This window comes from Aegilops tauschii, chromosome 7, assembly GCF_002575655.3.
Source record: "Aegilops tauschii subsp. strangulata cultivar AL8/78 chromosome 7, Aet v6.0, whole genome shotgun sequence".
NCBI classification, from domain to species: Eukaryota; Viridiplantae; Streptophyta; class Magnoliopsida; order Poales; family Poaceae; genus Aegilops; species Aegilops tauschii.
This window is the reverse complement of record NC_053041.3, coordinates 91187968-91200626: the sequence shown is the minus strand read 5'-3', so window position 1 is coordinate 91200626 and position 12659 is coordinate 91187968. Positions and strand designations below refer to the sequence as shown.

The following is a 12659-nucleotide window of genomic DNA, read 5'->3' as shown; positions in this document are numbered from 1 at the left end:
CTCTACATGTTTGATTTAGCTCTCAAATGAGTTTAATAGAGAGATTCCGAAGTCTTTCAAAGAACGTTGATTGTCCCATTCGAAATGGTAAACTCTTGGTGATGAAATGAAAAACTTACCATATCACATCTATCTTAACAAAATATAACACTCCAACCATTGCCATCCAAAGAAAAATAGTGTGGACTAGTTTCACTAGATCGCCCATCCCGCAATTATTATCTTATACTCCCCTCCTAGTCTACAACCCCCACCATCATCGTCCACTTCTAATGGTTGGGTCATATGTTCCCTAGGATCGTAAAGCTTATCATGCATATGACGCAAGCTGGACCAGACTACCTATCAAAAAATTAAAAGAAGAACTCATGTCAGATTCCACCTTACTGCCATGTCATACCGTTTTCTCAACAATGTAGCCGACACAAAATTCTTCATCGCCTTATTCTAGGTGGGGCCACCGCATACCAAGTACTATAAAAGACTCGCCGCTCCCCTCAACCCTAAATGTTCCCTCAAAACTCCCCCCCCCCCCCCGCCGCCGCCGCTCCCCTCAACCCTAAATGTTCCCTCAAAACTCCCCCCCCCCCCCCGCCGCCCCTAATGTCTCGCCACAAACCTCCTGTTCTCCCCTTTCAATCTCGACTCCGACACCACCTCCATCCCTATCTAAGTTCCGATGAAGTCACTTCTTCCTTGCATCTCAAAAGAATCCACTCTCCTAGTTTAACTATGTCAGTACAACGTAGATCCACCCGTCACAATGGTTGCAAGCACAAGGTGGACAACCACATAAAAATTGTCTCTGCAATCAAATTGTTGAGTTCAAGGCGGGCAAGCGCATGGTGGATCAACTCGTTGATGATTAGATATTTGATTCCAAGATTGCTAATCTCATGGCAGATCATCTCACCAATGATCATATTACGGAATTAACGAAGGGTGTCACCTCCAATCTCTTCGGCAACACTATAAACTTGGTGAGATCCTTACTCTTTTGCATCTCTTTATTTGTATTGTGGAATATTGCAACGACCTGTCATGGAGGTAGTGAAGAGTAAGGTCATTAATGAAGCATAAGCGGAATAGGCCGATGGAGTAGTTTTTTTCTAGCATTAGAACACCTACTCGATCCAATTCTTATGTTTTCGGGTCTTTATTTCACTCTCTCCCCTTCAATCTAGAAAATTCGGTTGAAAACCTGAGTCCCCCCCCCCCCCACTCGCGCGTCCACCGCTCCCACGATGGGTGGGGCAAACATGCTTCTCTAGTGTTTAATAATCTTTCCCCAGTTCTTCTTTGCCATGGTGACTTCAAAGATCTGGTGGCCTAGTGGGCTCATCGTTCTGTTAGGCAGCGATATTTGTTTTTCAGTTTGTTGATGGAAGTTGTTGCCTCTCGGAGGCAAGCAACCGAGAGGAAAACAATAGTGGCTTTGGAGCGATGGTGGTTCAAAGTTGGCGGATCTAGCGTTCTTCTAGAATATCATTGAGCTGATATATAGACAGAGCTAAGCCCAAGTCAACACGGGATTATTCCACAACCAATGTGCCTCACTACTTGCAACGTGTGTATTCTTCGCCTTTGAAATCCTCTCTAGCGATGGCACTTCCTTAGTTTCGGCAGTGGAGGCTTGGCTTCTCTTCCAATGAGCACCTTGATGGTGATTGAGGTTGGTGGCAGACCATGGTTGTGGACTTGTGGTGTGTGCAACGACCCCTAAAGCACCTGACATTATTTTTCTATTTTGTGGGGGCTTTCCTGGAAAAAAAATCCAATTCGCATGCCTTCTCTCGGTCTCTAGTAGTCTTTAGTGTGTTTTTGTGTGCACTTGTTAGTTGGTAATGAAGATGCATGATTACTATGAAAAATTCTGATCATTCCGAACCTAAATCATGTCATGTATAAAGTCGGCTTGAGAGGATGGTAAACCCACCCCTCTAACGTATCATTCACGCATTGTAAATCCAAACATGGCCCACTTGAAAAGATAGCAATTGGTAGACTCGAGCGGAGGAATGCCCATAAAAATCCAAAGTCCATAACAACAATTAAAAATCCAAAAATGTCATAATAATAAATGAAAATCCAAATTTGGCATAATAATAAATGAAAGGTCCAAAGATCGCACAACATAAATGAAATTTAAAAAATGGCATAGCAATAAATCAAATCCCAAAGATAGCAAGTAATAAATGAAAATCTAAATATGGCAAACAATGAATGAGAATCCAAAGATAGGGGTTATCTTTGGATTTTCATTTATTGTTTTCCATCTTTGGGATTTCATTTAGTACTGATGTGCCATCTTTGGAGTTTTCATTAATTGTTTGGTCAACTTTAGATTTTTCATTTGTAGTTCTGCCATGGATTCTTTTGAAAATCCGTGAAATAGGAAGAAAATAACCTAGCTCATCATCTGAAGTTCTGAACACATCCACAGTGACCAATCAAGAAATTTCCAAAAAATACTTCCTCTTAGAACCAAAAGGAAGCAAGTAATTAATGAATCTAATGCACCCCAAAGAATACCCACGTCAAAATCGCATCCCACCCACTGCCCTATAAAAAGCCCTGGGTTTGTGCATTTTCAGGCATCGAGTTACCAGTAAAACAAGCGAGGGTTTCTTCTGTTTGTGTCAGTGTGTGTGTGTTGTGCTCGTGAGGCAATGGAAGGAGGAGGAGCCATCCCGGCGGGTGCGGGCAAGGCGGCCTATGGCGCTGGACCGCCCAAGAGTCCACTTCATCCACAGCCACAGCCCACCCTCGGCGCCCGCCTGGCCGATGCTGAACTTGGTAGCTCTTCCTACTCCTTCTAGGATGTTTGTTTATTTCAGATCATGTAGTACTGTTTATAGGCGCATGCACATGAGTGCTATCATCAGTTCGCCAGCATTAATTACAATATATTTCCCAAAAAAACTAATTTGAAATGGATTTTTTATCTGGCAGAGCCATGTGCGGCTGAAATAGTTCCTCAAATCATCATAGTTCAAGGTGGACAGGTAAATTTTCCTACTCTTATAGTGCTCCTAGAGACATTCAGTGCTCTATTAATATTTCCTTGTAGTATCTGAATACTAGATATTAGAATGTCCAATTGAAGTGGTCCCTTTTAGAAAAAAATAAAGTTTATTTTGTGGATGTATTTAGTGTTAAATATTAGAAAAAAAATTGAGCAAAGTTACCTCTACTTAACGATATGTGTGGTGTACATATGTACATTGAAATGACTTGCACTTGATATACTCTCTTCGTTTCTTTTTACTCTGCATATAAGATTTGGTCAAAGTCAAACTTTAGAAAGTTTGACTAACTTCGTAGAAAAAAGTATCAACATCTACAATACTAAAATTATATGTTATGAAAATTAATTTATCATGCATCTAATAATATTGATTTCATAGTGTGAATGTTGATATATTTTCCTAGAAAGCTAGTCAAATTTTATAAAGTTTGACTTTGACCAAATCTTATATGCAAACTAAAAAAACGGAGGGAGTATTTTTTTAAAGCAGGAGGGACGTTTTGGCTCGGGGCAGATGGGATGTAAACGGATCGGATCGGATTAGTAATGATTTCCCCATATCCTTTACCATATTTATTTTTCGGGTTCAAAGCAGAGTGGATAACGACCGGATCCGGATCGGACTCGGACTAGAAACGGAGAAAAAATATCGGGATAGCAATGCTTATTTGGTATAAAATTTGGAGATAACATTTGGCTCTTTCTTGATTTATTATTCAGCACGTTTTTTCAACCGGTTATGTCTATATCCATCCTACAATATGTTGAAGAGAGCTTGGTGTTGTCCCTCTCTTTTCTCCTTTTTTATCGCCCTTCGCATCTTTTCCATAAGTTCTCTATTCCACCCCATATTATGCATGTATTGTAAAATTCTAATAAGGAACTCATGGTTTCAGGATGTAGCAATGGAAGTCAAGTCGTATGGTGGGAATGGTTGGGCAGTTTTTATCATGTCTGCCGAGGGCGCCGTATCCAATGTGACACTGCATCAACCAGCTTCTCCGCTTGAAACAGTTATCCATAAGGTTTGCTCTATTGTTTTAGCTTGAATCTGTACACTAGAAACCCTTTTTTCTGGTATGTTTTCAAAATAAAAGTTCAGCTCCAACCAAATTAAGAGAATTATAAAAGCAAAATGAGATGTGAGATAGCAATTAGAGAGATTGTCTAATTGTTTCCTTTACCACCATAGAGAATATCGCGAGGGAAACATAGCGTTTTGTAGTTCTGGTCTTCTAAAAATGAAATATCGTTGTTTGGCCTCTAGATTTGTTACCAACTCTAAAAAATATCTAATCCTTAGCATGTAATATGCAGGGTTGTTTTGACATTGTCTCTATGACCGGCTCGTATCTGCCGTCCAAAACTGATGGAGTGAGCTCTCTAAAGGGTGGGTTCGCCATTTCGCTTGTCGGTGCTGATGGCCGCATCTTCGGCGGTGGGTTAGCAGGACCTCTGATTGCAGCATCACCTGTTCAGGTTACCATCTTTCACTTGTATCTTGCTCCATATATACCAATAGCATATTACCGAAAGACCAACTAAGATCTTTGTTCCATACTAGTAAATGTGTATGTGCAACGCATGTTGATATTAGGTAATATATTAATTACATGTAAATATTAGGTAGGATATTATTTACTCCATCCGTTCCAAAATAGATGACTCAACTTTGTACTAACTATAGTACAAAGTTGAGTCATCTATTTTGGAACGGAGGGAGTACGTATTAATTATGTGATTAGCATTAGCAATAATATTTGGTATGATATAAACTGCACACTAAACGTGTTGAGCGCTCACCATTGGAGCAGCCTGAGTCGTTGGATTGACCTGATTTGATGGCCGGGATTTGTTGGATCTGCCCCTTTGGGTCTTTTGATATTGGTATAGATATACCAATAGCTTCCATTGTATCTTGCTCTGTTTGTTTTAAGTATTTATTAAGTCTATATGTGCTTCCTACATTTTGAAATAAAATGCCTGCTGCAAATGATTTACATTGTATACAAAATTACAAATTAATACTCCTACTGAAAATCATGAAGTGCTTCTTTTTATGGTACATAGCTTGTTTGGGAAATAGCATCGTTTCACGGAAACGCACATATATTGCAGTTGAGAACCTTGTGCTTTCTCCTAACGGTTTGCATTTTGTTGTACTGATGCGCAGGTGGTCATTGGAAGGTTTGCAGCTGGTGAAAAAGAGGAGACCAAACAGGATGTGGCCAGTGGAACTCCAGGTGCTACTGAACCGAGTGATTCTCCGAGTGGATCCTCCAGTGATCCAGGAAGCCCATCAAACTAGAGTGCGCTCGCACATTCAACTCCAGCTTCCAAATTCCAGATGCCAGCCAGCTTAAATTCCTAGCTTTCCGTTCCTACTATTATTTCCAAATGCTTAGCTTTCAGCTCGTACTTGTTGAACTTTTCAGTCTTGTTATATGATGTATGGCCCCTGGATGTGGTCAAGTTATGTTTTTGTACCTGGATTATGCTTCCTGATATTATTATAGTTATTATGAAATGTTTCATTGTCGTATTGCGGACGTCTGATGAGTATCGGTTCTGAAATGCTTAGGTAACTCCTACACATCTGATGTGTATCAGTTTTGAAATGCTTAGATAACTCCTAGCTCCAAACGCTTAGCTTTTTCAGTATCAATTGCAAGTAGCAACTGTTAACTGCTCATAAGTCAAGAGAAACTATCTCGTGGAAACGATCTCTCAAAAATTCTGAAAAAAAATATACAGTGTGTTGGACAGTTTGATGTTCTGCAAACATGTAAAATTTCAGTTTCAAATCAATCTCGCTCAGGGAGCTATGAGAAAAACAAACTCAGCGATAATAAAAAGTGAAGCATGCAAAAAATGTGAAGTCACTGGAAAATGATGCTGAATTTGAATCTATACGTGAGCATGATGTTTTTCAACCCTGACTGGTGCTGATGATGCTGACGAATGGAGAGCGGGCACTGCGAAGCTGGCGTGCAGGATGGGGACGGCATCGCTCCTCACCCTGCTGACGATCTCTTGGTGTAAAGCGCAGTGATGTCTTGGCATCATTTCTTGTTAGGCGTACACTATTTTCCTAATGGAGGTCAGGCGTAGGCTTCACGTTGTTGATACATATACAAGTACACAACCATGGCATACATACATGGGGATGAGTTGAAGCTACTATCTCTTCCTCTTGAGCATTTCCAATATCAGTTCTGGTTTCCTGCAAACTTCACCTTCCGCCCAGCCCGGCGAGAAGGAGGCGTCGGTAACTTTGCCGAGTCCCTTCCCGTTGCCTGAATACCTCATGATCTTCAGCCTCTTCCTCCCCAAACCAGCGGAGACCCTGAGTGATTCACCATTACTTTGCCTACGGTCAGTCGTGCTTGACCTGACAGTCCCTCTACCCGACACCACTGGCGCCACGGACATCCTTGAAATGTTGAATTCCTCGAGCGCGAAGGCCCTCTCGGCATTGCTGGCGCAGTTAGGATCCTTCCCTGGCCTGTCTAGAAACAGCTCATCCGCCTTGGAAACTGAACGACGTCCAGCGTGCCGCAGGCCTGCGTTGCTGGATCCTGGCGATCTCTGGATTGCTGTGGTTGCAGCTGAAATGGGGCTGTGCGGGTGATTAATCGCCGCTTGGAGAAGCAGACGATGCTTCTCAAGGAAGGAGCAGTCACTGATGAGCCGGTTCGCCGTCAGGTGCGTGACACTGTTGAGCCAGAGTTTCTCAAGCTGATCAATGGTTTCTCCTTGACGTATTATGCAGTACAATGTGCTAGATAAGGTGAGCCACTCAGTGAACTGATCCCCAATAATCTGCACGGATGATGTGGTGTTTATCATGCAGTTAGCATTTCACACAAAGTATATATGCTTGACAGAGATGAAGTTGATGCCCTTGAAGACTGGGAAGATGGCACAAACCTCAAAGAGTAGAAGAACGTCTTTCGTCGATGTAAGATGCCCAATAAAATCAGATAAAGATGAGAAATACCTGAAACATAACAGAAGGCAGAGATGTAAATAGACTAAGTCCAGCTTGCCGCTATTGAAATTAATCTTCAATGTTATTATTTTTTAATATTAATTAATCTGCAATATTGTGAATCTGGTTAGTTACCTGCTTGTGACTTGGTGTTGTGCAGCTGGATTTTCTTTGAAAGCAAGACCTGATAGCTTCATAAACCTGCATATATATTACATAGAGATTAGAGATTACTGAGCTTGGCATCTTTTTAAGGTAGGCAAGATAACTAGATGTGTTTCATCTAAAAGTGTGATTCAATGCACCTGTTAGCAAGCTTCAAGCTACCCAAGAAAAGGTTAGGTTCTCTGCATCCAGCAGGATCTTCATTTGTCGTTACTTCTCTCTCTTTGTTAGCATAGTTAAAAATTTGGGCATTCTCTAGTAGTCCAATAACTACGTTACCAAGAACAGATAGGATAGTAATGTTTTTAGACTTATTCTCTAAGCAATACTTGAGATTGGCTTGGATTGAGGACATGTTTTCATCAACTATGTTTATCAAATATTCAAAAAAGTGCTCTAGGAAAACCATGTAAACAGGCTCTGAACAATAACTGGAGTTTGTACAAAAGGATCGATAAACCTCAATAACCAGCTCCGCCTCCAAGTCTTGTGTCATGTTAAGGTAACCCTCGAAACGATTTTCAGCATTCCAATGAGCAGATATACTCCCAGAGGATACAAGAGCAAAAAATGGGTAACAGAAGAACTGACAGAGTACATCATGGCCACTTGCACCACAGCCAGCCTTCAAGTAAGAGATCATTTGCTCATTCAAGCGCTTTGACACTTTGTTCCACACCACCAACCATTTTATTCTTAGCCGGCTATCTACTGGACGCATGATCTGCATATACAAAAAAGGAACCACAGCATGAAAGTTCTCCAGTAGATCAGGTGGACAGATAATTGAAGCCAATTGCTCGGCATCTCCATGTGACAATTCTCCAGTAAACTGAGCTACGATTGACAGAGATAGTGCAGTCAAGTAAACTGCTGGAGAAACCAACTCCATGTAAGCAAGTGGCCTGATCCTTGGATGAGATAGCTTTGGACTGCATTTTGCATATTCAATCTCCTTTATCCGTTCGATGTCTACGCATAACTCGTACTTTCCAGAAGCCAACAGAGAATTATCCAGTTCCTCTACAGTACACTTCACAAACTTTAGACAAAACTGTACCAACACTGCGGAACTGTTACTCTTTTGCTTTCCTACCGTATCCAGAAACACCTTCTTTACAAACTTGCATACCTTAGTAATGCATATCATGACATTGTCATCAGCAAACTTTGAGTTACACTGAACTTGAACTCCCTCTAGAAGCAACCTGAAAGTTTGTGTTGTGGAGTCCATAACAGTTACGGCCATGTCGGCAGTCATGTTATGAAGTAGTTCTGGATTCACAATTGAGCCAAGGATCTCCAACTGAAAATCAAAGCTGGTAACATCCCATGGTAACCATTTGATCTGATGAACATCAAACAAGGCCTTGAGATGCGCACAAGTTTGGGATAGCAAGTTCTGATTCAGTGGAACACGCACATCATCATCGGGTGAGATCAAATGCCTAGCTCTTACTGAAATAAAGTCATGAAACAGATTGATGCAAAATGACCACAGTGGCTTGTTCTGATTATCAAATCTAGTGGAGAAAATTATCTTGAGTACTGGCCCAAAAGCAGCCTCTAGAATGGATAAATGGTTAATCAAATCACCAAGTTTATATAAAAGGTAATGCCATGTGCTCAAGCAGGAGGAACTTAAAGCAATATTATGACTTCTTGACAGAACTCCACATAAAGGCATCATAATTAGCCTTATCTTTTTCATCTGAGCACTAGCATGTGCTCTGGGTTCAATAGGAGACATCACTGTCCCCTGATCCATATTTTCTAAAACCTGTGGCCCAAAAAATGCATCCACCAAATTTTTCCAGATAACCTGCAATTCTGAAAATATCATCATATTATATTGGAATATATTTGTCTTAAAAGAAAACAACTGTACTTGAGGAAAGAGTTTAACTCGCCATTGTGGTTATCTGAACTTGAGGATCAGGATCAGTAAATAATTGCTCAGGGACCTTAAGCATTTTGTTAAGTAGAGGTCTAGTGCTCGCTGCACTTGCGCCAAGTAAGGATATGAACCATCCCCATGACTTTACTGCTTGAATTTTCTTTGAAGGGTCATTGAGCATATCAAGCATAGAAGAGAGTAGCTTTTGCTCAAGGTCCAAAGCTACTTCCTGCACAGCAAGCACAAAGTAAAACTCAAATGAGGGACTGTTAATACATAAAGGATTTGAAATTGGAATTTTTATATTACACTAGCAAGTAAAACGGTACAATAAGAGGTTGGTAAATAACTGTTGTAATAACACAAGGATCATTGCAACAGGGAAAGTAGTAGGAGATGACTAAATCATTCAACGATATGAAAATACTACATTTCAAATATAGCACAAACATTAATGTAAGTGAGAAGCATTATTGTACTGTGCCAAATATAAACTGGCCTAGGTTAATCTGTTGTAACTTTCAGTCTGCTTTCTTAAATGATTTCTATAATCATATCAAACTAAATAAAACTGCAGGCCATTTCAGTGCTACACGGAAAAGCAAATGTTGACTTTTGTTTTTCTATGAAGCTCCCAGAGCATATTTGTATTTAGTAACAGACTCGATCCAATACATTTTCAACAGTTAACAGTCAAGTGCTTAGTGGCAATTAAGTCTGTGATACCCGACTTACAGTTATAAAGACACAATATGGGTACTATAGTTCGCAATGAGAAAACTAATGTCAGCAGTTAGAAACATCTAGCTCCAAATCATTATAGGAGTCATTATTCAATTTACCTTAGAAAGAGGAGATTGAGGAGGTAAAATAACTGATGACACCTTAATGAGGCATCTTTCAGACATATCCCTTTCCGGCTTGTCAGCACTTAAGAGTCTTCGGTATATTGGGGGAACCCATATGCTTGATTGGTCTCTCATTCCTTTTGGATATTGACTAGCAAGTTTCATGGTAGCCTTGAGAAAGAGTTTTCAAAGACGGCCTTAGTTCAAGTATTACTAGCAGGTAAAACATTAAACCACAAAAAAGGAACAAGAATCAAGTGTGTGCTTCACATTTGCGCCAAAAGTGCTCATACTAAAAAGGTAAAACCTCCGACTTGAATGATTTTCTAGCTGGTGCGGCAACATAAAATAAACTAGTGAGGCATGGAAAAAATCTAATGACATCATCTATGAACAATTTGTTTTTCCTCCCTGATGAAGACGTGAAATATAAGAGTAATGAACTCTAATAATTACCTAGGTATTTTAGTAAATTAACATACTGAAGAGTGTTGCCATTGCAATTTCAAGTGATGATAGAATTAAACAGATTCACTCAAAGTTCATTAGCAAGAGAGTGGGCATATATATTAGTTAGTAACTTAAACTGTTTTCATAAGAAAGAATGTATCTTAATACGGCAGTCTTAACACTTAAGCCTGTCTGGAAAAGGTTACACGGATGTCTTGCAGGGCTGGAGGTAAACCCCTTCAGTTACAGCAATTGTAAAAAGATGCCAACTATGTTGGTCACTGGCAATACATTATGCTGCAAAGAAATCATTCACATGAACTGTTTTATTGCTATAAGAAACATACTATGAGATTAATTACTCTGCTCAACAAACCAGAGATAGGCATACTATGAGATTAATTACTTAGTTCACCAAACAAAAGAGAGGTAATGCAGTAGAACGCAGTTTAAGTAGGAAGAAAACCTGAACAGCCTCAAATGTTGTAGACAAAGAACCAAATGGATTGTCAAGGGCATAAACAATAGCATTGAGCAAGGGAGTTACTCCATCCTCTACCACCGAAGCCTCCAATTGTTGAACAGAAATGCACCAGACTGCAAGATTACAAATAGCCTGTAATAACAATTAAGAGAAGAAATAGGAACTCAATTACTGAACGAGCACACACATTCTCCCCAGTAAAACTGAACAAAAGAAGAACCTGAAAACGAAAAATGGTGAGCAGAACAAACCTTCATCTTGGTGGTCATGATCAGCCGAACCAAAGTAGCCAATACCGATTGAGCCAACTGTCCTGCAGGGTAAGAAAAATAAATATTATAACTGTTCCTTCAAGCCAACAGGTAATTTGATGATAATCAAAAAACAAGAGATAGCAACGTATAGTGATTTAAAATAGCAAAAGGGACAGGCTCTTTAATTGTAGAAAATCATGAACTGTCAAAACAAAAATTTATCAGCTCCAACTTCTAGCATGTGTACTCAGAGTACCTGCCATGAAATGAAAAATTTCTACGTTTTCCTAAGAAAATGTAAACTACCAGCTCTCATTGAAAGGCCAATGTGTGAGGATGAAACTGCTAGATGATGGGAAAATGGATCTGAGACAATGGTTTATTAATCATATAGTATCAGTGGAAGACTGGAAGGTGAACCTACAGCCGTGCAAGGCCTGGAGTGACAGGAGCCAGATTGTCAGTAGAACATGGTGGTCGCCCACATTCCACCAAGATTTCTTCACTGGGCCTAACTCGGCACAGACATAAACCGCGAGATGGGGGCTACCAGGAGGTGCTACTACCTGAGATGGTGGAGACGAGGACAGGGTGGTAGAGCGCGAAGCCGAGGCACTTGAGTGCGGAGGCGGCGACGGCCTCGTCATCTTCGGCGGCGTCGCGGAGGAGGAGCGGGAGCAGGGCGGAGGGGGAGGCCGCCGCGAGGTCGGCCGCGGCGGAGGGGTCGTCGGCGCACGCGCGCTGCAGGTGGAGGAGGCACGCGTACGCGGCGGCGCGGTCGGGCTCCGCCGCAATCTCCGCCACCTGCCGCGACACCGACGGCGGCGCCATGGAGGCGCGAAAGGGAAGAACGTTTTGGGGCAGTTGGTCGAGTCGTCGGAGATGCGTATGCGGTAACGGGCATTACGCCAACACAGCAGGGAAAGCGGCTTCTAGTTTAGAGGGGGAAGCGGTTTTCTGAGCGTACGTATCTCACGACAGACCGCTAAAAAGAGTATATAATAATACGTAAAAAGAACAATCCTCGAGGTATATCGAAATTTCAGAATCATGTGTATGGCAAAGTTCAATCAGGCCAAAGGTAAATTTTGAATTAAGTTTTGTAGGGCTTTCCCCTCTCCGAAGAGAGGGAGCCCTTTCAGAAATTCTCAGTAGCCCATGAGGGCCAAAGAGGGGGTTTGGAAATAGTTTTCAACCAGCAATTGACGCGCCTCGGTATAACCTCACTAGCTGCGTCATTGCCCCAAGCGCAAAGATGCCTTCTCCCGTCCGCCCGCACCCCCTTCTTATACCCCGCTCGCCCCCTCCCGCCCCCTCCGCGAGCGATGTGGGACTAATCGCACCACCAGCGAGCCAACCGACGGATACGCACCTCACGGACGGGCAAGCAGACAAGCGAGCGTGGGCCGCTTCTCCCCTCGCGCGTGGGCTGCTGAGTGTCGTGGGCCTGATACGGGACAACATTGCCACTTGCAGCCTACGCCTCCCCTAAAAAAAGAAACATTATCCAACTGGAGAGGAGAACGAAAGAGAGAAATCGAG

At 41.7% G+C, this 12659-nt stretch overlaps 2 protein-coding genes and 1 pseudogene across 5 annotated transcripts; 1 reads left to right on the top strand and 2 right to left on the bottom strand.

The window, feature by feature from the left end:
* Nucleotides 1-595: 595 nt before the first annotated feature.
* Nucleotides 596-5570, top strand: LOC109759619 (AT-hook motif nuclear-localized protein 4-like). Of its 3 annotated transcripts, none has more exons than XM_045231442.2 (6): nt 596-980; nt 2644-2796; nt 2953-3005; nt 3925-4053; nt 4346-4507; nt 5202-5570. In XM_045231442.2, the coding sequence occupies exons 2-6, from the start codon at nt 2670-2672 to the stop codon at nt 5334-5336; spliced, it is 606 nt and encodes a 201-aa protein (XP_045087377.1). In that variant the 5' UTR covers nt 596-980; nt 2644-2669; the 3' UTR covers nt 5337-5570. The 3 variants fall into 3 exon arrangements, with proteins under 3 accessions (XP_045087377.1, XP_045087376.1, XP_020174035.1); XM_045231441.2 differs by having other exon boundaries at nt 597-980; nt 2595-2796; XM_020318446.4 differs by lacking the exon at nt 596-980 and having other exon boundaries at nt 1003-2796.
* Nucleotides 5571-5735: 165 nt separating this feature from the next.
* LOC109759617 (uncharacterized) lies at nt 5736-12356 on the bottom strand. 2 transcript variants are annotated; one of them, XM_020318444.4, is made up of 9 exons: nt 11684-12356; nt 11115-11176; nt 10846-10995; nt 9924-10100; nt 9095-9310; nt 7325-9006; nt 7155-7220; nt 6959-7028; nt 5736-6850 (listed from the first exon to the last, which is right to left on the bottom strand). In XM_020318444.4, exons 1-9 carry the CDS (start codon nt 11946-11948, stop codon nt 6209-6211), a joined length of 3330 nt encoding a protein of 1109 aa, XP_020174033.1. In that variant the 5' UTR covers nt 11949-12356; the 3' UTR covers nt 5736-6208. The 2 variants fall into 2 exon arrangements, with proteins under 2 accessions (XP_020174033.1, XP_073362116.1); XM_073506015.1 differs by having other exon boundaries at nt 10846-10976; nt 11684-11956.
* LOC120970049 (U4 spliceosomal RNA) lies at nt 12224-12374 on the bottom strand (annotated as a pseudogene).
* Between the last annotated feature and the right edge of the window lie 285 nt (nt 12375-12659).